Source organism: Zea mays, chromosome 5 (genome assembly GCF_902167145.1).
Source record: "Zea mays cultivar B73 chromosome 5, Zm-B73-REFERENCE-NAM-5.0, whole genome shotgun sequence".
Lineage (NCBI taxonomy): Eukaryota > Viridiplantae > Streptophyta > Magnoliopsida > Poales > Poaceae > Zea > Zea mays.
In genome coordinates, this window is record NC_050100.1 from 192,247,693 (window position 1) to 192,273,824 (window position 26,132).

Sequence of the window (26,132 nt, forward strand, 5' to 3'; positions counted from 1 at the left end):
AGGGATTCTTGAGACGGGCTCAAAATGAGTTCGGTTTAAGGATCAAGAAAATAAGAAGCGACAACGGGACGGAGTTCAAGAACTCTCAAATAGAAGGCTTTCTTGAGGAAGAGGGCATCAAGCATGAGTTCTCTTCTCCCTACACGCCACAACAAAACGGTGTAGTGGAGAGGAAGAATCGAACTCTATTGGACATGGCAAGGACCATGCTTGATGAGTACAAAACTTCGGATCGGTTTTGGGCGGAGGCGGTCAACACCGCTTGCTACGCCATCAACCGGTTGTATCTACACCGAATCCTCAAGAAGACATCATATGAACTCCTAACCGGTAAAAAGCCCAACATTTCATATTTTAGAGTTTTTGGTAGCAAATGCTTTATTCTTGTTAAAAGAGGTAGAAAATCTAAATTTGCTCCTAAGACTGTAGAAGGCTTTTTACTTGGTTATGACTCAAACACAAGGGCATATAGGGTCTTTAACAAGTCCACCGGACTAGTTGAAGTCTCATGTGACGTTGTGTTTGATGAAACTAACGGCTCTCAAGTAGAGCAAGTTGATCTTGATGAGATAGGTGAAGAAGAGGCTCCATGCATCGCGTTAAGGAACATGTCCATTGGGAATGTGTGTCCTAAGGAATCCGAAGAGCCTCCAAGTACACAAGATCAACCATCCTCCTCCATGCAAGCATCTCCACCAACTCAAAATGAGGAAGAGGCTCAAGTTGATGAAGAAGAAGATCAATCAAATGAGCCACCTCAAGATGATGGCAATGATCAAGGGGGAGATGCAAATGAGGAAGACGAGGAAGAGGAACAAAGGCCGCCACACCCAAGAGTCCATCAAGCAATCCAACGAGATCACCCCGTCGACACCATCCTCGGCGATATTCATAAGGGGGTAACCACTAGATCTCGTGTTGCTCATTTTTGTGAACATTACTCGTTTGTTTCCTCTATTGAGCCACACAGGGTAGAGGAAGCACTACAAGATTCGGATTGGGTGGTGGCGATGCAAGAGGAGCTCAACAATTTCACTAGGAATGAGGTATGGCATTTAGTTCCACGTCCTAACCAAAATGTTGTAGGAACCAAATGGGTCTTCCGCAACAAGCAAGACGAGCATGGTGTGGTGACAAGGAACAAAGCTCGACTCGTGGCCAAGGGGTATTCACAAGTCGAAGGTTTGGATTTTGGTGAAACCTATGCACCCGTAGCTAGGCTTGAGTCAATTCGCATATTATTAGCCTATGCTACTTACCATGGCTTTAAGCTTTATCAAATGGACGTGAAAAGTGCCTTCCTCAACGGACCAATCAAGGAAGAGGTCTATGTTGAGCAACCTCCCGGCTTTGAAGACAGTGAGTATCCTAACAATGTCTATAAGCTCTCTAAGGCGCTTTATGGGCTCAAGCAAGCCCCAAGAGCATGGTATGAATGCCTTAGAGATTTTCTTATTGCTAATGGCTTCAAAGTCGGTAAAGCCGATCCTACCCTATTCACTAAAACTCTTGAAAATGATTTGTTTGTATGCCAAATTTATGTTGATGATATCATATTTGGGTCTACTAACGAATCTACTTGTGAGGAATTTAGTAGGATCATGACACAGAAATTCGAGATGTCAATGATGGGGGAGTTGAAGTATTTTCTAGGATTCCAAGTCAAACAACTCCAAGAGGGCACCTTCATAAGCCAAACGAAGTACACTCAAGACATCTTAACCAAGTTTGGGATGAAGGATGCTAAACCCATCAAGACACCCATGGGAACTAATGGGCATCTCGACCTCGACACGGGAGGTAAGTCCGTGGATCAAAAGGTATATCGGTCGATGATAGGTTCTTTACTCTATTTATGTGCATCTCGACCGGATATTATGCTTTCCGTATGCATGTGTGCAAGATTCCAAGCCGACCCTAAGGAAGCTCACCTTACGGTCGTGAAACGAATCTTGAGATATTTGGCTTATACTCCTAAGTTTGGGCTTTGGTATCCTAGGGGATCCACTTTTGATTTGATTGGTTATTCGGATGCCGATTGGGCGGGGTGCAAAATCAATAGGAAGAGCACATCGGGGACTTGCCAGTTCTTGGGAAGATCCTTGGTGTCTTGGGCTTCAAAGAAGCAAAATTCGGTTGCTCTTTCCACCGCCGAAGCCGAGTACATTGCCGCAGGCCACTGTTGCGCGCAATTGCTTTGGATGAGGCAAACCCTGCGGGACTACGGTTACAAATTAACCAAAGTCCCTTTGCTATGTGATAATAAGAGTGCAATCAAAATGGCGGATAATCCCGTCGAACATAGCCGCACTAAACACATAGCCATTCGGTATCACTTTTTAAGGGATCACCAACAAAAGGGAGATATCGAGATTTCTTACATTAACACTAAAGATCAATTAGCCGATATCTTTACCAAGCCTCTTGATGAACAATCTTTTCACAAACTTAGGCATGAGCTAAATATTCTTGATTCTAGGAACTTCTTTTGCTAGATTGCACACATAGCTCATTTATATACCTTTGATCATGTCTTTTTCATATGCTATGACTAATGTGTTTTTCAAGTCTATTTCAAACCAAGTCGTAGGTATATTGAAAGGGAATTGGAGTCTTCGGCAAAGACAAAGGCTTCCACTCCGTAACTCATCCTTCGCCGTCGCTCCAAGAGATTCTCCATTCTTGGGGGAGAAAAGCTGAGCATCAAAGAAAAGGACCTTGTCTTTGGGGGAGAGAGTAAGAGCCCAAAGCAAAAGGACCGGACTTCGTCTTTGGTATAATCTTAACTCATTTATTTATTACCAAAGGGGGAGATAGCACTTCGAGGGCTCTAATGACTCCGTTTTTTGGCGATTCATGCCAAAAAGGGGGAGAAATGAGCCCAAAGCAAAAGGACCGCACCACACCACCAATTTCAAAAACTTTGTGTTTCCAAGAATATTATCAATTGGTTTTCTTATTGTATTCAAAAAGGGGGAGAAAGTAGTATTTCAAAATGTTATATCAAAACCCTCTTGAACACTAAGAGGTGGATTTCATTTAGGGGGAGTTTTGTTTAGTCAAAGGAAAAGCATTTGAAACAGGGGGAGAAAATGTCAAATCTTGAAAATACTTTGCAAGCTTTTATTCACTTACCTTTGACTATTTGCAAAAGAACTTTGAAAAGAATTTACAAAAGAGTTTTGCAAAAACAAAACATGTGGTGCAAGCGTGGTCCAAAATACTAAATAAGAAAGAAACATTCCATGCATATCTCGTAAGTAGTTATATTGGCTCAATTCCAAGCAACCTTTTGCACTTACATTATGCAAACTAGTTCAATTATGCACTTCTATATTTGCTTTGGTTTGTGCTGGCATCAATCACCAAAAAGGGGGAGATTGAAAGGGAATTAGGCTTACACCTAGTTCCTAAATAATTTTGGTGGTTGAATTGCCCAACACAAACAATTGGACTAACTAGTCTGCTCTAGTGTATAAGTTATACAGGTGCTAAAGGTTCACACTCAGCCAATAAAAAGATCAATTGTTGGATTCAACAAAAGAGCAAAGGGCCAACCGAAGGCACCTCTGGTCTGGCGCACCGGACTGTCCGGTGTGCCACCGGACATGTCCGGTGCACCAGAGGACTCCAACTCGAACTCGCCACCTTCGGGAATTTCCAGAGGCACTCGCGCTATAATTCACCGGACTGTCCGGTGTACACCGGACAGTGTCCGGTGCGCCAAGGAAGAGCGGCCTCAGGAACTCGCCAGCTTCGGGAAACTCCAACGGCTAGTCCGCTATAATTCACCGGACTGTCCGGTGTGCACCGGACTGTCCGGTGCGACTCCGGAGCAACGGCTACATCGCGCCAACGGCTACCTGCGACGCATTAATTGCGCGCGCAGCGCGCGCAGAAGTCAGGCGCGCCCATACTGGCACACCGGACAAGGAACAGTACGTGTCCGGTGTGCACCGGACACCCAGGCGGGCCCACAAGTCAGAAGCTTCAACGGTCGAATCCAACGGCAGTGATGACGTGGCAGGGGGCACCGGACTGTCCGGTGCGCCATCGGGCAGACAGGCTGCCAACGACCACTTTTGGTGGTTGGGGCTATAAATACCCCAACCACCCCACCATTCATTGCATCCAAGTTTTCCACTTCCCAACTACTACAAGAGCTCTAGCATTCAATTCTAGACACACCAAAGAGATCGAATCCTCTCCAAATCCCACACAACGCCATAGTGACTAGAGAGAGTGATTTGCTTGTGTTCTTTCGAGCTCTTGCGCTTGGATTGCTTTCTTCTTTCTTGATCCTTTCTTTGCAATCAAACTCACTTGTAATTGAGGCAAGAGACACCAATCTTGTGGTGGTCCTTGCGGGAACTTTGTGTTCCAAGTGATTGAGAAGAGAAAGCTCACTCGATCCGTGGATCGTTTGAGAGAGGGAAGGGTTGAAAGAGACCCGGCCTTTGTGGCCTCCTCAACGGGGAGTAGGTTTGCAAGAACCGAACCTCGGTAAAACAAATCTCTGTGTCTCACTTGCTTATTCGCTTGGGATTTGTTTTGCGCCTCTCTCGCGAACTCGTTTCTTTATTACTAACGCTAACCCGGCTTGTAGTTGTGTTTATATTTGTAAATTTCAGTTTCGCCCTATTCACCCCCCTCTAGGCGACTATCAAATATCTTGGAGTACAATTAAGTGCTGCAAGCTAAAATTTCACCACAACTCTATGATGCATGAAATATTTTATGGTAATCTATTGTTTATGCTTGTAACTCCAAATAGAAAATAAAAAGTTTAACAAAGAAATACGAATCCTAATGTCGCTTTTACAATTATGGTTTTTTCATTCCTTTTTGCCCTTTCCTCCCACGTATTTAACTCCAAAAGACTGCAAGCTAATAATCCCTCTCATGTCTCTACCACATGGACATTTTATTGTTCTGTTGGTCACACTACTGCAATTAGAAAAATATCTTTGAATACAATTATGTGTCTAAAACTTAGTTCCATATTCCAATAATATTTTTATTATATAATAGTTACTTTGTGTTCACATGAAAATACCTACACAATCTTTTACATGTTTAAAATCTTCTCTGTTTTCTTATGGATCACAACATAGTTGCTTTCTAAAAGCTTGGTTTTCCTTCCCTACAAACAAATGGTCTCTTATATTTACAATATGTATGTAACCTCATAAACTTTCATATACGACCTAAAAAACAACTTATTACAAATAAGTGCACAGTTCTTCCCTTTCTACTAGGGAAATAATATAGTTACATAAAACCGCGGAATCAAGTCGCCATCATCGGATAGATAAACGAGCGGTGTCGCAGAAAAATAAGGAACTACATAACTGTGTTGACATGGATTCCGATGAACATATTGCAAATAGGAAGAAAAGAAAACACAGTAAGTATTCTTTCTTCTTTTTTTGGAAATGAAATCACTTATTACTTCCGTTTATAACTATGTACCTTATCCACTTAATAAATCACTAGGTCAGTACCCGTACGTTGCAACGGGAACATATAATACCATGATAACTTATATACAAAATGTGTCTTATATTGTTATAAGAAAATATTTCATAATCCATTTGTGATCCTAGCCATACATAAATTTTGTTATTTTAATTTAGTTGTTTCACTACTACATTGCAACCATCAGTATCATGCAGACTTCGATATATGTCATGATTTGCATGGTCTCATTATTGGAGAGCACGTGCCACACCTGCCGGTAGAAGTTCCGTCGTACATCGTTAGTCATCAGGCACGCACCACCATACACGCTTGCTTAAACAAAAAATGCAAGTGTGTGTTTGCGAAGAGAATTAAAGGCAGGCCGGCACAAAAGGTACCCCGACGATGGCGAGTGGTCATTGTTGTCGGTCCACCTCTGTTCACCTCCGGTGTCGAGATGACGCCACAATCCTTGATATAATAGTCGTCGAACGCGCGCGATATGGTGAGTACCGATCACTCTTGGTCGGGCTGCCAAATGAAGTGCACCCCGGGCTCATCAGCGAGGTAGTACACCTGGTCGTTGCACCACCGGATGTGCTACTCCTCTACATTCATCTTGTTCGAGGACACTCACACAACAACAACAATGGTCGTCATTCCAGCGAACAAGAATTCATGGCCGATCAGTAGCGACTTACGTGGTAGGTTAGGCTTCAGGTGGATGATGAGCTAGACGGCGTGATGGCGTCGTCGTAGGTTGCGATGCCCAGAACAACCCGAGAGTCGTCGATATTGGCGACGACCATGAGGTCCCCATGTTTGATGATGGACAGCGCGGTGCAGCCGCTCTGGACCACGTCCAAGCGGCGGCTGCGCCGGAGCTTGCCGTACACAGCGGCACATGGGCCATGTAGGACTGCTTCCAGAGGTCGAACTGGTAGTCGCCAAGTTTCTTCTCGTCGTCGGTGAGCGACGCCAACGCGAGCGCCTCGTGCTAGTGGTGTTTGTTCGGGATTTCCAAGTAAGAAACATGGATTCATCTTTGGCATTGGTTTATGAAAATGATTTATAAGTTAGATCCATGGAAAAATATTACGAAGAATAAATGTTACACATGCAAAAAAAATATTTAAGTTGAAAACATTATTCAAACAAAAGAAATTGCATGCAAGACTCTTCTTTAAATACTACTTCCTCAATCAAAAATATAATTTAATAATCTCAGTGATACTTATCTACTACTACACATTGTGCAGGTAGCAGGTGAGCTTCGGGAGAGATGTATTATATGTTTTTACTATAATAGATGTAGACATAAACACACATGTGGTGTAGTGGTAGCTACAAACACATTTATTTGAGAGGTCGCGGGTTCGAATCCCCTTGGACCCTGTTTTTTTAATTTAATTTTAGCTAGGTGTGGGATGCACGTGGGAATGAGAATAGGCTTTGTGGGAGGGGGAATGAGAAAGACACGTGATAGCCGGGAATGGAAATGGGAATGACAGAACACGGAATGAGGCAGCCTACCCCTTACCGTCTTAATAGGTAGTAGAGATTTTAAAAAATAACAAGTTCGTCTGTATTGTTTTCACCACCAATAATCACAGAAGCAAGGCAAAATCACAGACGTTTGTTAAACCAACAACGTATTGTTAAAAAATCACAGACGTTGAGATAGGGCGTCTGATCCAATCAAGCCTAAGGACGAGAAAAAGAAAAATGAAAGTTGAGGAAAAAAAAGATAAGAGGAGACACCCACTTGAATCGAAATGATCCGTGTGCCCAATCAAGTATCCAAAGGGTTGCTATTGCTAATTGAATGTCAAAATCAACGACGTTAGACATATTGATGTCTCGTTCTGGCATTGACCTGTCTTAAGGAATAAAGAGGCACTGAATTCTCTTGCACAAGCGCATCAGATTGTGACAACTTAGCACACGCCGAAAGTAAATTAGTTGGATAGCGAACTTGATTGTTTGCAGCCACGAAATCCAAGCACTTCAGCAAATCTGCAATGGTAGTTGCTAGTGTGAATCGCAATTATTCGCAGATAGACGACAATAAACACTGGGTATCGATACTGTCCGCAAGAACGTGCATCACATAAACAAGCTGCAAAGTATGTCAAATACAGCATTCATCCTACGTTATCTCATTGTCTACAGTATGCGTTGAGGAGGGTTCAAATGTAACCACCACATGGCGCTGGAGCAAATCAGTTTACAGAGTAATAAAACCAAGACAATCTTCAGGCTGGCTGCTCATAAGTGACGCTGCTATTGTTGTCTGAACTAGTATCATCAACAGACAGCTTACTCCACCTCTTCCAAGAAATCCTTGATCTCTGCTGGGCTTAAAACTCTGTATTTTGTATGGAAAAACTGTTAGTTCTCAGCAAACCATTTGAATGTAGCAAGGACTTTGTAATATCGCATAGCTCCAGGTTTGCAAAAACAACAAATAAACACAAACATTTCCCCTACAGCTAGAGAGGCACAAGTTGTTAGCAAACCCTAAAGAAACAGATTCTTCGTATAGTCAGGGAGCAATGAGCGATGCAGTAATTTTGAACCATATAAATATGGCAGTAAGATTGAGTCTCTGTAACTTACTTGAACTCACGATCAGCTCGAATAATTCCGATTTCAATGTTGTTGGAGGAAATTTGCCCCTCATATCTGCAAGTCCAAGATCCGGAACCAATTATTAACTATTTAGGATATTTCTAAACTAAGCAAGTACAACAGGGATGCGAGCGATACCCTTCTTTCAAAGTCAAAATTGCAGTGTGGATGGCATCATCAAGCTCCATATCTTCTGTGTATCTACAATGAAACCATACAAATATAACATGTGAAATCAGAGGGAAAGGATGAACAATTATAGCACACATGCTGCTTACATTAATCACTGATGAGGTAGATAAAATCAACTGGAATTTATTTACAATCGGATGAAAGAATATTATCAGCAGTACTGTGTCACAACTCAAAACAGTGTCTAGATCAAGTGCACAACATTACTACATTGAGGCTGTACCTCTTTTCAAGAAACGTCTTTGCATTGGACACATTTTTTCCCATGGCTGATGCCTTCCAGGAGAAGTATGATCCTGAGGGATCAACCTGAAGAAATTGGCAACAATGTCAGTTGTCCTGAGTTTATGAAGGTACATCCTACAGTATCATGGTGATTGTTAGCACAAAAGTACACATTATTCACTTTCTAAGTACTACTTGTGATCATCTCTTGTAAAGCAATAAGCAGTTTTCTTTGGAAGGTTAATAAACAGGTTTCTATCTTGTAGCTTCTTCAGTATACCTGATACAACTGCGGGCCATTGTCATCATACCCAGCAATCAACAGTGATACTCCAAATGGTCTCACACCACTGATACAAGCAAGGATAACAAGTAAAACTCATTAGCATATACCTATCTCAAGCTTTCACTAATCACCTTAACACCCCAAACAATAGAGGCTAGTACATGTTTTTGACCGGATGGTGTATATCCTAGCAATCTCTATTAGTTTAGCTTTTTGGTCAAGCCATCACGATGACGTAAAGTGGATCAATAAATGGAAATAGCTACTAAATGTTATAGATATAGTGCATATTTTATGTATGAAGCTGATTGACTTGCTTGGCAACTAAATAAAATTTAACCCTCAATATCACGAATTAATTGTAAATCAATAACTGGATTGCATACAGGAATACTGTAAGATCTCTAGGAGTGATCGCAATACATTTAAGTAATGTACAAATAAGGGACTCAAACAGCTAAAGCAAACAATGCTACTCCAAGTGTATACTTTGAGTCTTTGACTATCAAAATTTTTATTAAATGCATATTAATAGAAGGGTAGACCGTGCAGGGATGAGAACTGTCTCACTGAGTCACTAGGTTGTGGGTTCGAAACAGCCTCTCCGTATTTGCGACAAAAAGGCTTGCTCGGTTTACCCCTTCACTAGACCCCACTCATGTGGGAGACTCCAACACTTGGTCTACTCTTTGTTATGAGAACTGTCTCACTGAGTCACTAGGTTGTGGGTTCGAAACAGACTCTCCGTATTTGCGAGAAAAAGGCTTGCTCGGTTTACCCCTTCACTAGACCCCACTCATGTGGGAGCCTCCGACACTTGGTCTACTCTTTTTTTTTATATTATAAGCAGCTAAAACAATGCAGTGTTATTCCAAGGGTATACTTAGAATATAAAAAAATTAATAAATGCATATAGTATTATGAGCATGCAGATGGTCCCATAAATATGAATATCAACTTAAGTTTTTATGAATAATAATAAATTAGGCAGTGCATGCCATTATTTTATGCACAAATAGGCAAATAGAAATAACTAAGTCTAGTTACATACCCTGACTGTGTGAACTCCTGCATGACAGCAGCAGTCTCTCGTACAAGCTGTGTTACAGGTATATGTTCCTGCATTTGGAAATGAAACAATAATTTAAAACACATTTTGCTACCTGACAGCGAGGTTGCAGCAGGGAATATATTTTTAAATTACAAATTCACTTCAATAGCGTTTTTAACATATGAGAATTTTTATAACTATCCAAAAAGATACAAAGAGGCTTCCTTGAAAATCGTTGGGGCGTAACCCTCTTAGCGACGCACCATATCGGAACCCGGGTATGATGTTAAATGAGCAAGGGCCGGGCCGTCACCCCTTAAGTGACGCGCCGTCTCTTGATCTGGAGCCGGTGATAAGTGAGCAAGGATCGGGTCGTCGCATCCTTAGTAGCGCGCTACATCGGCGCCCGGGTGTAGTGGAAAATGAGCAAGGGTCTTTGCATCTTCCTCGGCGGGTGCGAAGGGTAAGGAAGCTAGTCGAGCCAACTAGGGTCCGTGTAGGTAGTTGGAACGTAGGTTCCTTAACAGGTAAGTTACGAGAAATAGTCGACGTTGCGGTGAGGAGACGGGTAAATATTTTATGTGTTCAAGAGACCAAGTGGAAAGGACAAAAGGCGAAGGAAGTGGAAGGTACAGGCTTCAAGTTGTGGTACACGGGGACTGCAGCAAACAAGAATGGAGTAGGCGTCTTGATCGACAAGAGCCTTAAAGATGGGGTAGTAGATGTTAAGAGGCTAGGAGATAGAATCATCCTAGTCAAACTGGTCATTGGGGACTTGGTTCTCAATGTTATCAGCGTGTATGCTCCTCAAGTAGGCCTTAATGAGAACTCAAAAGGGAGTTCTGGGAAGGCCTAGAGGACATGGTTAGTAGTGTGCCAGTTGGCGAGAAGCTCTTCATAGGAGATCTCAATGGCCATGTGGGTACATCTAGCACCAGTTTCGAGGGTGTGCATGGAGGCTTCGGCTTTAGGACTAGGAATCAAGAAGGAGAGGAAATCTTGAACTTTGCCCTAGCCTATGACATGTTTATAGCAAACACTTTCTTTAGGAAGAGGAAATCCCACCTGGTGACCTTCAGTAGTGGCCAACACACTAGCCAGATTGATTTCGTCCTCTTGAGAAAAGAGGACAGACATGCCTGCTTAGATTGCAAGGTTATACCTGGAGAGTGTGTGGTAACCCAACATAAGCTTGTCGTAGCTGACTTCCGTTTTAAGATTCGTTTACAACGGAATAAGCATAACAAGGTCACTAGAACAAAGTGGTGGAAGCTTAAAGGGGATGTGGCCCAAACTTTCAAGGAGAGAGTTATCGAGGAGGGCCCTTGGGCAGAAGAGGGAGACGCAAACATCATGTGGAGGAAGATGGCGACATGCATCCAAAAGATAGCTTCAGAAGAGTTTGGTTTGAGTCAAGGAAACAGAAGGGAAGTTAAAGACACTTGGTGGTGGAACGAAGATGTCCAAAAGGCTATCAAGGAGAAGAAAGATTGCTACAAACGCTTACATCATGACAAGTGTGCAGACAATATAGACAAGTACATGATAGCGAAGAAGTTTGCAAAGCGAGCGGTTAGTAGAGCGCGGGGTCAAGCCTATGACGACCTTTATCAACGGTTGGACACAAAGCAGGGAGAAAAGGATATCTATAGGATGGCCAAGATTCGTGAAAGGAAGACAAGGGATGTCAACCAAGTCAAATGCATCAAGGATGAAGCAAACCAACAATTAGTGAAGAATGAAGAGATCAAGAACAGATGGAAGGAGTACTTCAACAAATTGTTCAATGGAGGGAATGAGAGTTCTACAATAGAATTGGACGAACCATTCGATGACAACAACAGGGGTTTTGTACGAAGGATACAAGAATATGAAGTTAAGGAGGCGCTAAAAAGGATGAAGGTAGGAAAGGCGATGGGCCCTGATGGTGGGCCTTGGAAAAACACAAAGTATCAACAAAGTACATTAATCTTATTAAAGATATGTACACTAATGTTGTGACAAGTGTCCGAACAAGTGATGGAGACACCGATGACTTTCCAATTAACATAGGACTACATCAAGGGTCGGCTTTGAGCCCTTATCTTTTCGCTTTGGTGATAGATGAGGTCACAAGGGACATACAAGGAGATATACCGTGGTGTATGCTTTTTGCCGATGATGTGGTACTTATTGAGGAGAGTAGGAGTGGTGTTTCGCAAAAGTTGGAATTGTGGAGGCAAACGCTGGAAGCAAAAGGTTTTACGCTTAGTAGGTCTAAAACAGAGTATATGAAGTGTGATTTCAGTACCATGGGGTATGAGGATGGCGATGTTAGTCTTGATGGGCAAGTGGTACCCAAGAAAGACATTTTTCGTTACTTAGGATCAATGCTTCAGAAGGAGGGAGACATCGATGAGGATGTCAGTCATAGAATTAAAGCTGGATGGTTGAAGTGGCGGCAAGCTGCGGGTGTCTTATACGACCCCTGGGTGCCACACAAACTAAAAGGCAAATTCTACAGGACAGCAGTCCGACCGGCTATGTTGTATGGAGCAAAATGTTGGCCCACTAAAATACGACATGTCCAACAACTAAGTGTGGCAGAGATGTGTATGTTGCGCTGGATATGTGGCCACACAAGAAGAGACCGAGTCCGAAATGATGATGTACGAGAGAGAGTAGGAGTGGCGCCAATTGAGGAGAAGCTTATGCAACATCGTTTGAGATGGTTTGGACATATCCAACGAAGATCTGAAGAGGCACCAGTGCATATCGGAATAATTAGGCGTCTCGAGAATGTGAAGAGAGGTAGAGGTCGACCAACCTTGACGTGGACAGAGGCTGTGAAGAGGGACCTGAAGGAGTGGAATATTGATAAAGAGCTCGCCGTGGATAGGAAGCGGTGGAAAAGTGCAATTCACGTGCCAGAACCCTGATTTGTAGTTTCGCTTTTCCTCCTTAATCGTTTGACCTTTTTTTGTGCCCTTTTAGATCTTGCTGGTTCTTGTGGGTTTTATCTCTTTTAATGTGTTTTCCCGTTTCGTCGTTTTTCAGTTCTCCTTTGCCTTTGTCTCCCTTTTCTTTTCTTTGGGGTTGAGCTCTGAGGTTTTCATATGGGGTTTCATCTCTAGCCTACCCCAACGTGCTTGGGACAAAAAGGCTTTGTTGTTGTTGTTGTATCCAAATAGATAAAAAGAGGCACCAAATGAAAACATGCAGTACCCCTACCTAGATATGATCATATGATTAAAGTACCTCTCCATACCTCTAAGGCATGTAAGAAGTCTCTTACCAGATATATAAATATTTTCCAGAAATCTAACTTAGCAAGTTGCCAAAAAGTATACCTTGTACAACCGATAATATTGTTGTGCCTGCTTTCGACTTTTTCTCACCAGAACACGGAAATCTGGACCCATCCCACTGAAAACAATGCAAGAAAAGTGCATGAATAGAACGTGATAGAAAAAACTTGACAATTGAGAAGATGCACTAAAGGTCCATAACTTCAACAACAACCAACATTGAACTTCAACACAATTGTAATGTATTCCAATTCCAAAATAGAAAATTTAAATGAATACAAGATCAAAAAAGATAGTGCAGTACCTATAGACAACTCCAATATTAGGTGTTAGTGCCTGAATCTTTTGCACCTGAAAAGTTTTTCATGCAGGTATCTGTTTAGCACTCGTCATGGAGAAAGGTCAGAATGTGGCAAAAGAGAAATTCAAAAACTTAGATACACATACAGATGTTTCATCCACTAAAATAGAAGGCAGCTTCTTCTCAGTGGCAATGACTACACCATTGGCAGCTGCAAACATGATATATTTCGGAATTAACAAAGAGGCAGAAGTAAAACAAAATGGTTGTACTGCCTAACCAAGGACCATGTATATTACATAGAACATTATAATTTGATTTAAAAAGAATAGTATGGAACGAATCATTACACTACAGCTACTAAATCTATCAATAGTGACTTCTGAAGGAACTTCGAATATCATGTTAATTAGGAAGTTCAGATAACAAAAGATGGTCATTAGACTCCTGTGCAGTGTGTTTGTGCTCTAGATATGATGTGGGCAAACAAACATGCAATTTCCAAGTACCCATTCAACATCAAAGCAACCAAACGACGATAGATCTTCATCAACTTCTACAACATGAATAAGCATCAAGAAGAAAGAAAATTTGGGCACATTTACGCTTGAACATGCAGGAAAATTAGGGAAATACGTGAAATGCATTTAGCATCAATAGTCGTCAAGAACTTACAAACCCAACCTCAAATAACTTATAATTCACATTAGATTAGAGAAATGATTTAATGATGACTAAAATTGGTACTCCCTCTGCTTCAAGTTATAAGATATTTTGGTTTTCCTAGATGCATTGTTTTAACTATGTATCTAGACATATATAAGTAAATAGCAAAAGATATATATCTAGAACAGCCAAAACATCTTATAATTTCGAATGGAGGGAGTAGTAACCGTTAATTAGTCGGTGATTTTTTTTTTGCACCTCCCAACCTGAACTTATGAATCATGCAATGGCCCAAGCAACAATCCATACAAATTGAAAACAGCTGCAAATGTGTGTAAATAACTATGAGATAAGAAAATCACAACAATATAAACAGTTGAATTTACATCTAGGTATCTTCAATTAACACTGCAATTGCTAACGAGAAAGGATGGAAGTCCTAATCAACGCAAAGACACAAACACCCGAAGACAAACCCAAAATAATACACTTCCAGAGGATCATAATTCTAATTTCTAAACCCTCCCCAATGACCTAATGTTATGAACGTGACAAGACGTCATAATGCCGTTTCAAATCTCCGTGTCCTAGCAACGGCAAAATACTAATACATCAAAGGGTGAGAGGGGATTACTGCGCAGATCGAACCTTTGATCCCGAGCGAGGTCTGCCCGGATCCGACAGCCGTGAGCGCGTGCTCAATCTGCACGAGCTTCCCCGACGGACTGCAACGAAATCAACCGAAAAAATCCGGATCAAACCACCGTAACGACGCAAAATCCCCCGATCTCGACGGAGAAGGCGAGCAAGCGAGAGATGCAGGGAGAGGAGCACGAACCTGAAGGTGGTGAGGGAGAAGGAGTACTGGCTGTCACCCATGGGCGCGGTGGGGAGTCACCTCGTTAGCTCTTCCGGGATGGAGTGTCGGCGACTCGTGGCAAGGTTTTTCCTGCTGGCAAAATAAGAAATAAGACTAAGTTTGAAAGATACAGTGAAACTCTATAGTGAAAATGAACCATGATGGGCTTATCACGGGTAGGGATGTCAACGGGGCTGCTCCCCGTCGGGGACTGCTCCCCGTACCCGTACCCGCCAAAATAAAAATTCCCTGTTCCCCGTCCCCGTCCCCGTCGGGTATACGAGGATCCGATGGGGAAAAATCCCCGCCAACAGCCCAGTTAAAAATCATGTCCAGCACAATAAATAAGTAGCATATTACATTTGCAAATATATAAACAACACAAATCATAGCAGCTATTGCAACTATGGCATGGTACATCACAAGTCACTAATACAATAATAAGAAGTAATAACCCTATTATATAGTACAGCCACAATGCCACATAGCAGTACCAGACTACTAGCTATTACACACATGAATGAAGCCGAGCAGCTGAGCAGCACGTGACCCCCTAAATTTTGGTAAACAAGCTGCACCAACACCTTGATTAGATAACAAGAAAGCAAGAACTCGTACACTGTCAACTCATGTCGACCTTGCTCGTTTTCAAGAACAAAAATCTAGACAGGCCACGGATCGATGTATTGGATTAGCAGGGCATCCGTCAGCACACAAATCTACAACTAACTGAACGAATCAGAAGAAGGATTTTAGGGTTCGATTGCCAACAAAGCCCTTCGGACTAGGGAATCCAAGCAAGCTCGTGTATGATTGCTTACCGAAACGAAAGCGAGGCTGCACACGGTATGCTTAAAAATAATTCAATTTATGGAAATATTAAAATAATAATAATAGCACCCACCGGTACCTATTGGACAGGCAATCAAAGTTCTGACTGTCAACCGCGGTGCCAGTGTAGTGTGTACTTGCATGGAGACGCCATAGACACTTGACATTGTGAAATCAACATCACAATTACACAATTCCTTTTTCGAAAATAAAACACAAGACGATTACACGTTGGAACCCCCAATCTCTAAACCCAGAATATCATCTAGAAACCTGAGCAGAGAAGCATACCGTGTGCAGACCTTGGAGAGGCCGGCGGCCGTGTGAGGTAGAGGGAAGGTGGTAGCGGCCGTGGGATGTAGAGGGAGGTGACCGAGAGATGGAAGCTGGCCGCGTCCAATGGAGAGGGAAGCAGCTTCCGCGGTTGTGAGGAGGCGGCGGTCGGCGGAGGGGGGGCGCGAGACCGCAACTCGCGAGAGGAAGACCTGGGGGTGATTGGAGGGGAAAACCTGGGAGATGAAGATGAGGACGTTGCCTGTCCAGTAGGTACGGGTGGGTGATATACTTCTTTAGTTGTTTACCTTCGGTAGGCTATTTGACTCGGGTCGATCATTTTTGTTAATTTTGGGGTGTAATTGAGGAAATATGTAGTTTGATTTAGTTCTAGTAAGTGTACAAAATGCTGTGTATTTCTAATTATTTCTCTACTATGATTTTGTGCGTGAAGACCAAAATGTCTTTCAGTTCCTCCAAGAAAATGCCTTTTAGACAGCAACTGAACATGCCCACTATCAGGTTTAAACAGCATGAACTTATTCAGTTCATATAAACAGATTACCTAAACAATATCACAACAGGATCAAGATATATATTCAAAATTATGCTCACTCAAGACAGCATGAACTTATTCAGTTCTAGAAGCACGTAACTCAAGACAGCATGAACTTATTCAGTTGATAAACTATCAGGTCTAGACACTAGACAGAACAAAAAAGCGTTTCTCTGCCGCAGAGGAAGATCTAGCATGAACGAAGTGCCAAGCCTGTCCTCCAGTTCCAAAGAACTGAACCTGCTGCTCTGCCGGTCACCCTTGGAGCAACAACTAGCCCACCATGGGTTCAATCATGTCCTCCAGTTCCAAAGAACTATCGCGGCGTGAACCTTTGGAACACTAACGGCGCCCGAGACCGGATCAAGGCTACCATGGGTTCGGATAAATCAAGGCTACCCTTGGAGCAACAGCTAGCCCACCCTGCCATCAGGAAGATCTATCGCGGCTCTGATTCACAATCAATAATCTTGACGCCGAAGCTAATCACAGATTCACAACCACTAATCCTGAGAGCTTGCTTACAGAGTTACAGGGAAAGGTTACCTTGGCCGGTTGAGCAGGGAAGCCACCGCCGGAGCTGCCGGGAGGAGGGACCGAGGGAGCAGGGAGCGCCGGGAGGAGGGAGCAGCCGAGTAGGGAGCCAGGGAGCACCGGGAGGAGGGAGCAGCCGAACAGGGAGCACCGGGAGGAGGAGCAGGGAGCGTCGTGCCGGAGGGAGAGGGACCCCGAGAGGCCGAGACCGAGTCGCCGAGACAGAGAGCCGCGGCCGCCGCACGGAGAGGAAGTAGGACGCAGGTGGGAGGGAGAGTGCGTTAGGGTTAGGGTTGTCGCCTTGCCGGACGCGCATGACTTATACAGGGAGTTGCGGGCTTGCGGCCGTGCTGCGGCGGAGTTGGGCCGTCCGCGTGCGTAAGGCAGCCTAGGTCCCAGGTCCCAGCTGAAATTGTTGAACGGGCTAGTTTAAAAGCTCGGCGGATAACGGGCCGTGCTCGGGCCAGCCCAACTGGCTCAAATTCCTGTCAAGCCCGACACACTATCCGGGTCAGGCTAAGCCCGGACCCGTTTCATTCCGTGATGTATTGGGCAAATATGTGCTAAAAAAATGTGCTTCGTGCTGGGCTAACAGGCCACGTGCTTTGTGGACATCTATAGATAAGGTTACAACTATGGATCTATGGGATAACGTTGACAGTTGAGAGGTTTTTTATTCGGCAAATTGACACGACGGACATGGAGTGATGTCGTTTGAATTTGATTGAGAAGTAGAGGGTACTGGATCGGGTTTATTTTTATTTTCTATTTGTTTGGTTTCATAGAGAAAGCAGAGTGGTTGATAGAGTTTTTATATGAAATTTACTATAAATAGATATAATGCTCATGTTATCGGATGCGAGGTTTTTCAACCAAACAAAGGATGTAACGGCTCAGCTCTATTCTATCCTTCAAACAAACAAAAAAGGAGCGACTTTATTATGTTTGCCATACGTAAAATAGAACGGATTCATTCTTTAAAATTTAAATGAAACGCTCCATTATAGTTGACTCTCTAGCCAAACACACCCAAAATCAAGCTAAAGACAACCCCCACAACGTGTAGATCTCAGGTGAAGCTTAGTAATAGTTCACCCAAAAGCTATTTTTATGCAAGAAATTAGCAAACTATACCATGCGAGAGGGAGAGCTTAAATCAGACGAAGAACATATCTCAACCAAGAACTACCAATAGTACTATAAATACCACATCTCAGCCAAGAGCTATTTTTACACATAAATATCAGATCTCAGCCAGGAGTGTCACAACAGCGAGAGGGAAAGCTCGTACGTGGGAAGAGGAGACGCGAAAGCTCGCACGCGCGGGGGGAGAGCTCAAGTGAGAGGGGAGCTCGCTCGAGGGGGAGAGGAGACGCGAGAGGGAGAGCTAGAGGAGAGGAGATGACAGTAGCCAAGAACCATAACGCGAGGAGAGCATGAGGGATGCAGGCGCTTTGGCCGAGCGCAGCCTGGCTCGCGGGCAACGTGCCTTTTGGCCGTATCCCAGGGGCATGGCCGAGGCCAACGTTTTGAACGAGTCTGGCCTGGCCCAGACCCACATTCAAGTAAACAAATAGATGGACTTGTCTAATTTTTACATCTGTAGAGTTTTGCACGGGTGCACATACCCAACCAAACACACGATATATTAACCGTTGGAGCAACTCTCGCCCATTGTTGAGCCACGTAGTCTTCACCCACAACCTCAAGCTGTTTGATGTTATTCCTCAGCAAAATATGCTAATCGGTTTGCGCCGCCGTAATGCACAAGGTCATGCTCAGGGGCAAAGCCAGGATCCGAAGACAGAGGGGGCAGGCTTAGCCTCCAAGCAACCAAACCAGCAAGGACACAATATAAAAATGGCAAGGGAATCAACCACAATGTATATATTGATATATAATCTTCATTAAAAACAGTATAATGAAACAACATCTATTTTGTCAAACAAAATAAAATTGCATCTTAGTTATTTTGAATTTAGCTCTACGTGTATTAGCTAGATCATAGGCCTTGATAATGTCATCAGAACAAAAGGGAGATATCGAAGTGTTTCATGTTAGCTCCGAGAACCAGCTAGCCGATATCTTTACCAAGCCTTTAGATGAGCAGACCTTTTGCAAGTTGCGTAGTGAGCTCAATGTCTTAGATTCGTGGAACTTGGATTGATTTATAACATACATGTGTTTATGCCTTTGATCATGTTCCTTATGCATTTTGTTGCTTACTTGTGGTGCTCAAGTTGTACAAACACTCCCTGGACCTCACAAGTCCTTTTTGCAAGTGATGCACATATTTAGGGGGAGCTGTGCTACAACTTGACCCTTTGAGACTAACCGTGTGCTTGAGTTTGCTTGTTTTAGTCTCAAAGGAGGTTTGAAAGGGAAAAGGTGGACTTGGACAATGAAAGACTTCCACTGCACTCCGATGAGAGGGTAACTTATTCCAAGTTCATCTCACGTACTCTTATTGCCTTTGTATTCTTATTAAAGATTTTGGTGAGGCAATGGGGTTCAAGGGCTAAGATTGATCCCATTTTGGTGCTTGATGCCAAAGGGGGAGAAAATAAAGGCCAAAGCAATAAATGGATCAGCTACCACTTGAGAGTGTTTGAAAAATAGTAGAATAGAGCTTTTGGTTTGTAAAAACTCTTTTATTGTCTCTCTTGTCAAAAGTTGGCTTCTTGTGGGGAGAAGTATTGATTATGAAAAAAAGGAGTTTTTGAAATCTTGAATCAATTTCTCTTGGAATGACTCTCTTTATGTCTTAACATGTGTGTTTGACTTAGAGATAGAAATTTGAGTTTGATTTGCAAAAACAAACCAAGTGGTGGCAAAGAGTGATCCATATATGCCAAATATGATTCAAAATAACCTTGAGTCTTCATTTGCATTGATATTGCACTTGTTCTAGTTGCTTTATGTTGTGTTGGCATAAATCACCAAAAAGGGGGAGATTGAAAAGGAAATGTGCCCTTGGGCCATTTCTAAGTATTTTGGTGATTGAGTGCCAACACAAGTGCTTCTGTGTTAATCTATGCAAAGTGGTGGACAAAGTGCAAATCATGTCAAAAGGTATGTTTCTAGACTTAGTACATTGTTTTATAGACTAATGTATTGTGTCTAAGTGCTGGAAATAGGAAAAATCGAGTTGGAGAAGAGATGGCTAAGTTAAGCCAAGGTCAGCGCAGTCTGGGTGCACCGGACTGTCCGGTGGTGCACCGGACAGTGTCTGGTGCGCCAGGCTGGCTCAGGCGAACTTGCTGCTCTCGGGAAGAAATTAACAGCGTACGGCTATAATTCACCGGATTGTCCGGTGTGCACCGGACTGTCCGGTGAGCCAACGGTCGGCCGGGCCAACGGTCGGCCGCGCGATCCGCGCGGGACACGTGGCCGAGCCAACGGTCGGGAGGGGGCACCGGACTGTCCGGTGCGCCAACGGCTCCCAGGCGCCAACGGTCGGCTTCGCCAAATAAGGAAAGAGATCCACACCGGACAGTGTCCGGTGGTGCACCGGACTGTCCGGTGCGCCAGGCGACAGAAGGCAAGAATTGCCTTCCCGGATTGCTCTCAACGACTCCTAGCTGCCTTGGGGCTATAAAAGGGACCCCTAGGCGCATGGAGGAGACAACCAAGCATTCCTTGAGCACTCTTGATCACTCACACTCCATTCTTGCGCACTTGTTCGACATTCTAGTGATTTGAGCTCCGTTCTAGTGTGCTAGTCTTTTGAGCTTAAGTCTGGGTCTTGTGTGTGCGTATTTGCTGTGATCTTTGTGTCTTGTGTGAGTTGCTAATCCCTCCCTTACTCCGTGCTTATTTGTGAACATCTTTGTAAGGGCGAGAGGCTCCAAGTTGTGGAGATTCCTGGCGAACGGGATTAAGAAAAGCAAAGCAAAACACCGTGGTATTCAAGTGGGTCTTTGGACTGCTTGAGAGGGGTTGATTGCAACCCTCGTCCGTTGGGACGCCACAACGTGGAGTAGGCAAGCGTTGGTCTTGGCCGAACCACGGGATAACCACCGTGCCATCTCTGTGATTGATATCTTTGTGGTTATTGTGTTTTTGTTAAGACTCCTCTCTAGCCACTTGGCATTATTGTGCTAACGTCTAATCAAGTTTTTTGTGGATTAAGTTTCAAGTTTCACAGGATCACCTATTCACCCCCCTCTAGGTGCTCTCAATTGGTATCGGAGCCGTTCTCTTCAAGAAAGGGACTAACCGCCCGAAGAGATGGATCCTAAGGGGAAGGGAATCGTGATCAATGATAAGGAGAAGGAGTCCTTCGTCAACGAGCCGAAGGATGACAAGCCTACCGACTCGGGCTCGGGCCACAAACGAAAGGATGGGAAGAAGAAGAAGACAAGACGCATCAAGGAGATCGTCTACTACGACGACAGCGATGAGTCCACTTCTTCCCAAAAGGACAACGACGACAACGACTACGAGAGAAGGAAACCGGTTAATTCGAACTTTTTTTTTGACTACTCTCATATTCCGCAAAGTACAAATGCTCATTTGCTCTCCATTCCACTTGGCAAACCTCCTCACTTTGATGGAGAGGACTACGGATTTTGGAGCCACAAAATGCGTAGTCACCTGTTCTCTCTCCATCCGAGCATATGGGAGATTGTGGAAAGTGGAATGAAATTTGATAGCTCGGATAGTCCTATGTTTATCAATGAACAGATTCATAGAAATGCACAAGCTACTACTGTGTTGTTAGCCTCTTTGTGCAGGGATGAGTATCATAAGGTGAGCGGCTTGGACAATGCCAAGCAGATCTGGGACACCCTCAGGATCTCACATGAGGGGAACGACGTCACCTTACTCACCAAAATGGAATTGGTGGAGGGTGAGCTTGTGTGAATCATCTAGGCCCCTCTAGTAATGTTTTGGTAATTAATGACAACTACTTGTGGACTAACGATTCTTGGAGAAATAAGAATGCAGGGTTGGACCACATAGAACAGGAAATGTTGAAGAGTCATACGCATTGGTTGTGGATCAGATGAAGGCAAAGGTATAATATAGGTTTTACTTTTGCCGGTCTTGAGGAGTTTAGAGAAGATACCTGACCGGATTAGTAGGCTAGATAGCCGTACTATTAAGAGGGGTCAATGACTTAGATCTGTGTAAAACTTAGTGCCTCATAGAGCATCAAGTAGTTGCATTTGCATGAGGACTAACAGCGCTTCTCATTTCGTGAGTTAAAAGTTCATTCAAGAGCATGTTTGAAATTTGAGAAGTCTTGGTCGCGCGGACTGTCCGGCCCTTGGGGGCGGACCGTCCGCGATCCTCCAGAGGGTCCGAAGTCTGACCATTTGTGTTGGCACTGTGTTCTATTGCACTGCGGACCGTCCGGGCCTTAGGGCCGGACCGTCCGCAGTCCTGACCAGAGAAAGGTAGCTTCGGGTCTGTCCCTGAATTATAGGCGGACGGTCCGCCTGTGAGGCGCGGACGGTCCGCATGTGTCTAACTCGTTTTTGAACAGGGACTGTGTGTTTTTATCGATTTGTACTACGGACTGTCCGGGTGACAAGTCCGGACAGTACTGCCTCAGGTCGCGGACCGTCCGGGAATTATAGCCGGACGGTCCGCACGTGTTAACTCCGTTTGACCCGAGGCTCGGGTGTTTGAATCTGCCAGGTCGCGGACGGTCCGGGCTTGAAGGGCGGACAGTCCGGACACACCTTTTGAGACAGCTCTGACATGTTTCAACGGTCATTATAGCCGTTATGTTGTACGGCGGACCGTCCGGCCCTAGGGCGCGGACGGTCCGCGTGTGCGCAGAATTGCCCCCCTTTGCACATAACGGTTGGATTTAGATGGGGGGCTATAAATAGAAGGGTAGCTCGTGTGTGAGAGCTCTCTTAGCCATTCCTTGAACACATTGAGCTCATTTGTGATCCTCCAACTCACTCTCTCACACTCTTTGCTTGAGATTGCATTCTAGTGAGAGATTGAGGGTTCCTAGTGCATTTGCATCATTTGGTGATCCTTGAGGCACTAGGTGGTACACCGAGCAAGCGTCGTTGGCTTGTTACTCTTGGAGGTTGCCGCCTCCTAGACGGCTCGGGTGATTGTCTCCGTCGAGCTCTCCAAGAAGATTGTGGAGAAGTCGCGGTGTTGATTGTGAGGGGTTCGCGCCTACCTCGCCGGAGCGGCAAAGGTGACATTAGTGGAATCGAGGTATTGAGTGATTTCTTGTCCACTTGGCTCAAAGATCAAGTCGTGTCTTGATAGAGGAGCAAGTGAGAGCTTGAAGTCCACCTCAACGTGGATTAGGGGTGATCGGCAAATCACCGATACCACGGGATAAATTTCGGTGTCTATTCCTTCTAGCATTACTTATTGCCTTGCAATTGATTAGTGTTTTGCTTATTGTTCTTCAAAGTATTCAATCTCCGTAGTTGTCTTTCATACATTGTTTACTTATTGACACTAGTAAATTTATTCCCCTTGTTGTATTGATTAAATTTACTTAGTATTGTTGTTTTTAGTCAAAACCGTCTATTCACCCCCCCTCTAGCCGGTGTCCTAGATCCTACAAGTGGTATCGGAGCCGAGGACTCCATTGTTTGTGGATCTAATCATCCCGGAGTGGGACAATATGGCTAGTAACAACAATGTGCACATTGGGAAGCCACCGCACTTTGATGGAAACAATTATGATTATTGGAAAATAAGAATGTCAATGCATCTTAGAGCAATGGGTGGAAAAATTTGGCAAATTGTTAGAGATGGATTTGTTGTATTGAAGGAAGATGAACCATCAGTTAGTGATAATGAGAATATCCTCACAAATGATCAAGCCATGAATGTCTTTTATGATGCTCTTGATATAAATGAGTTCAATCGTATCAAGAATCTCACAACCGCTCATGAGATTTGGGTAAAACTAATGGAAATTCATGAAGGAACTACAATTGTGAAGAGTGCCAAACTATATGTGTGCAAAGGGAAGTTTGAGCAATTTATTATGAAAGAAGATGAGAGTGTATCCGATATGTTCAATCGATTGAATGAGATTGTAAATGAACTCAAAGGACTTGGTTTTAATGTACCGGATGTGGATTTCACACACAAGTTCCTTAGATCACTTCCGGAGAAATATGAGACTATTGTGACAATGCTAGTAAGGAGTGATCTATCTACAACCTCTCCAACCGAAGTATTGGGAGAAATTCTCACTCAAGATATATTTAAGAAGTCACAAGCCGATGCTTTAAGTTTGGCAAAGAAGGTGAAAAATGAATCTATTGCTCTCAAAGCCAAGGCCTCAAAGGCAATTGAAAAGGAAGATAGCAATGATGAAGAAAATGAAAGTGAGAGTGATTGTGACATGGCTTTATTTGTAAGGAAATTCAATAAATTCATGAAGATGAAAAGAGGTCAACCTAGAAGAGGTCAAACATCTAGAAGAAATGCTTTCAATGATAGAAAATGTTTTGAGTGTGGGGAACCCGGTCACATTGCCATGAATTGTCCAAGCAAGAAGAAGAAGGGCAAAGATGAAAGTGACAAGAAGAAAAAGAAATACTATAACAAGAAGAAAGATGGCAAAGCCTACTTAGTTGAATGGGACTCGGATGATAGCTCGGATGATGATGATGATGACACCTCATCCAAGCTTAATGCCGGAATTGCCATCAAGGAAGCTCCCTCACTCTTCTCATCCCCCCATTGTCTCATGGCAAAGGGAGATGCTAAGGTAAAAATCATCACCGATTTAAATGATATAAATGATGATGATGATATCGATGATGTTGATGATGATGGCTATTCATATGATGATCTTGTTAGAATGTTAGGTGAGGCCGATGACTACATGCACAAAGAAAAAGAAAAATTTAAGGCCTTGAAGGAATTGTATAAAAACCTCCAAGTGTCTTTTGAGGAGCTCAAGACCTCTCACAATGATCTCAAAGAAAATTGTGAGAAGCTTGCGGATGCTCAAAAATCATCTATTGTGCATGAAGTTGAGGTGGTCACTAAGGATGTTGGAGTCACTTGTGACTTACTTGATAGTCTTACAAGTGAACCACTACCTACTAACTCTATTTGTGATAAATGCAAAATTTCTCTCAATGATAATATTGCTCTTGATGAATCAAAAATTATTGTTGAGAATGAAGTGTTAGTGGATAGAATAAATACTCTAACTCATGACCTAGAAAAGGCATATGGTGGTAAGAAGAAGTTGGATTTCATATTGGGAAGTCAACGATGTTCTCTCAACCGTGAAGGTCTTGGATATGTTCCCAAGAAAGGAAAGAATGCTTTTGTAAAGCAAAAGACATTGTTTGTGAAAGAATGTGACAAAGTGTGTCACAAGTGTCACAAAAAGGGACATGTTAAGAAAAATTGTCCCAAGTTCAAACATGTATCCTCCACTTGTTTTGAGCATTGTTATGTTCTTTCTCATAATGCAAAAGGTGTTCATGCTAAATTTGTTGGTACTTCAATTGTTGGAAACAAAAAGAAAGCTATTTGGGTGCCAAAGACCTTGGTCACTAACATCCAAGGACCCAAGCAAGTTTGGGTACCTAAAAGAGATTGATTTCCTTTTGTAGGTAAACTACAAGGCGGGAGGGAATCATTGGGTGTTGGATAGTGGATGTACTCAACACATGACCGGGGATATGAAGATGTTTACCCAAATGAGTGAGGAAGATTGCTCAAATTATGATAGTATCACATTTGGAGATAATCGTAAAGGAAAGGTTAAAGGTTTGGGTAAAATTGCTATTTCAAATGATCATTCTATATCAAATGTGCTATTGGTTGAGTCTTTGAACTTTAATTTACTTTCCGTAGCTCAATTATGTGATTTAGGATTTTGTTGCAATTTCACAGTTGAAGATGTTATTATCTCTAGTGTTGACGGTAGCAATCTTAAATTTAAAGGTTTTAGACATGAAAATCTTTATCTTGTTGATTTCTCATCTAATGAGGCAAAGCTCACAACTTGCTTATTTTC

General features: G+C 43.3%; 1 protein-coding gene across 6 annotated transcripts; it reads right to left on the reverse strand.

The window, feature by feature from the left end:
* Positions 1-7,519: 7,519 nt before the first annotated feature.
* Positions 7,520-16,443, reverse strand: LOC100193683 (proteasome subunit alpha type). Of its 6 annotated transcripts, none has more exons than XM_035967710.1 (13): positions 16,081-16,369; positions 15,863-15,986; positions 14,938-15,048; positions 14,748-14,824; positions 13,580-13,644; positions 13,437-13,483; positions 13,175-13,250; positions 9,846-9,913; positions 8,789-8,858; positions 8,507-8,592; positions 8,230-8,292; positions 8,080-8,145; positions 7,520-7,828 (listed from the first exon to the last, which is right to left on the reverse strand). In XM_035967710.1, the coding sequence occupies exons 3-13, from the start codon at positions 14,976-14,978 to the stop codon at positions 7,780-7,782; spliced, it is 708 nt and encodes a 235-aa protein (XP_035823603.1). In that variant the 5' UTR covers positions 14,979-15,048; positions 15,863-15,986; positions 16,081-16,369; the 3' UTR covers positions 7,520-7,779. The 6 variants fall into 6 exon arrangements, with proteins under 6 accessions (XP_035823603.1, XP_035823602.1, XP_035823604.1 ...); NM_001138776.1 differs by having other exon boundaries at positions 7,547-7,828; positions 15,869-15,986; positions 16,081-16,268; XM_035967709.1 differs by lacking the exon at positions 15,863-15,986 and having other exon boundaries at positions 14,938-15,051.
* Positions 16,444-26,132: the final 9,689 nt, after the last annotated feature.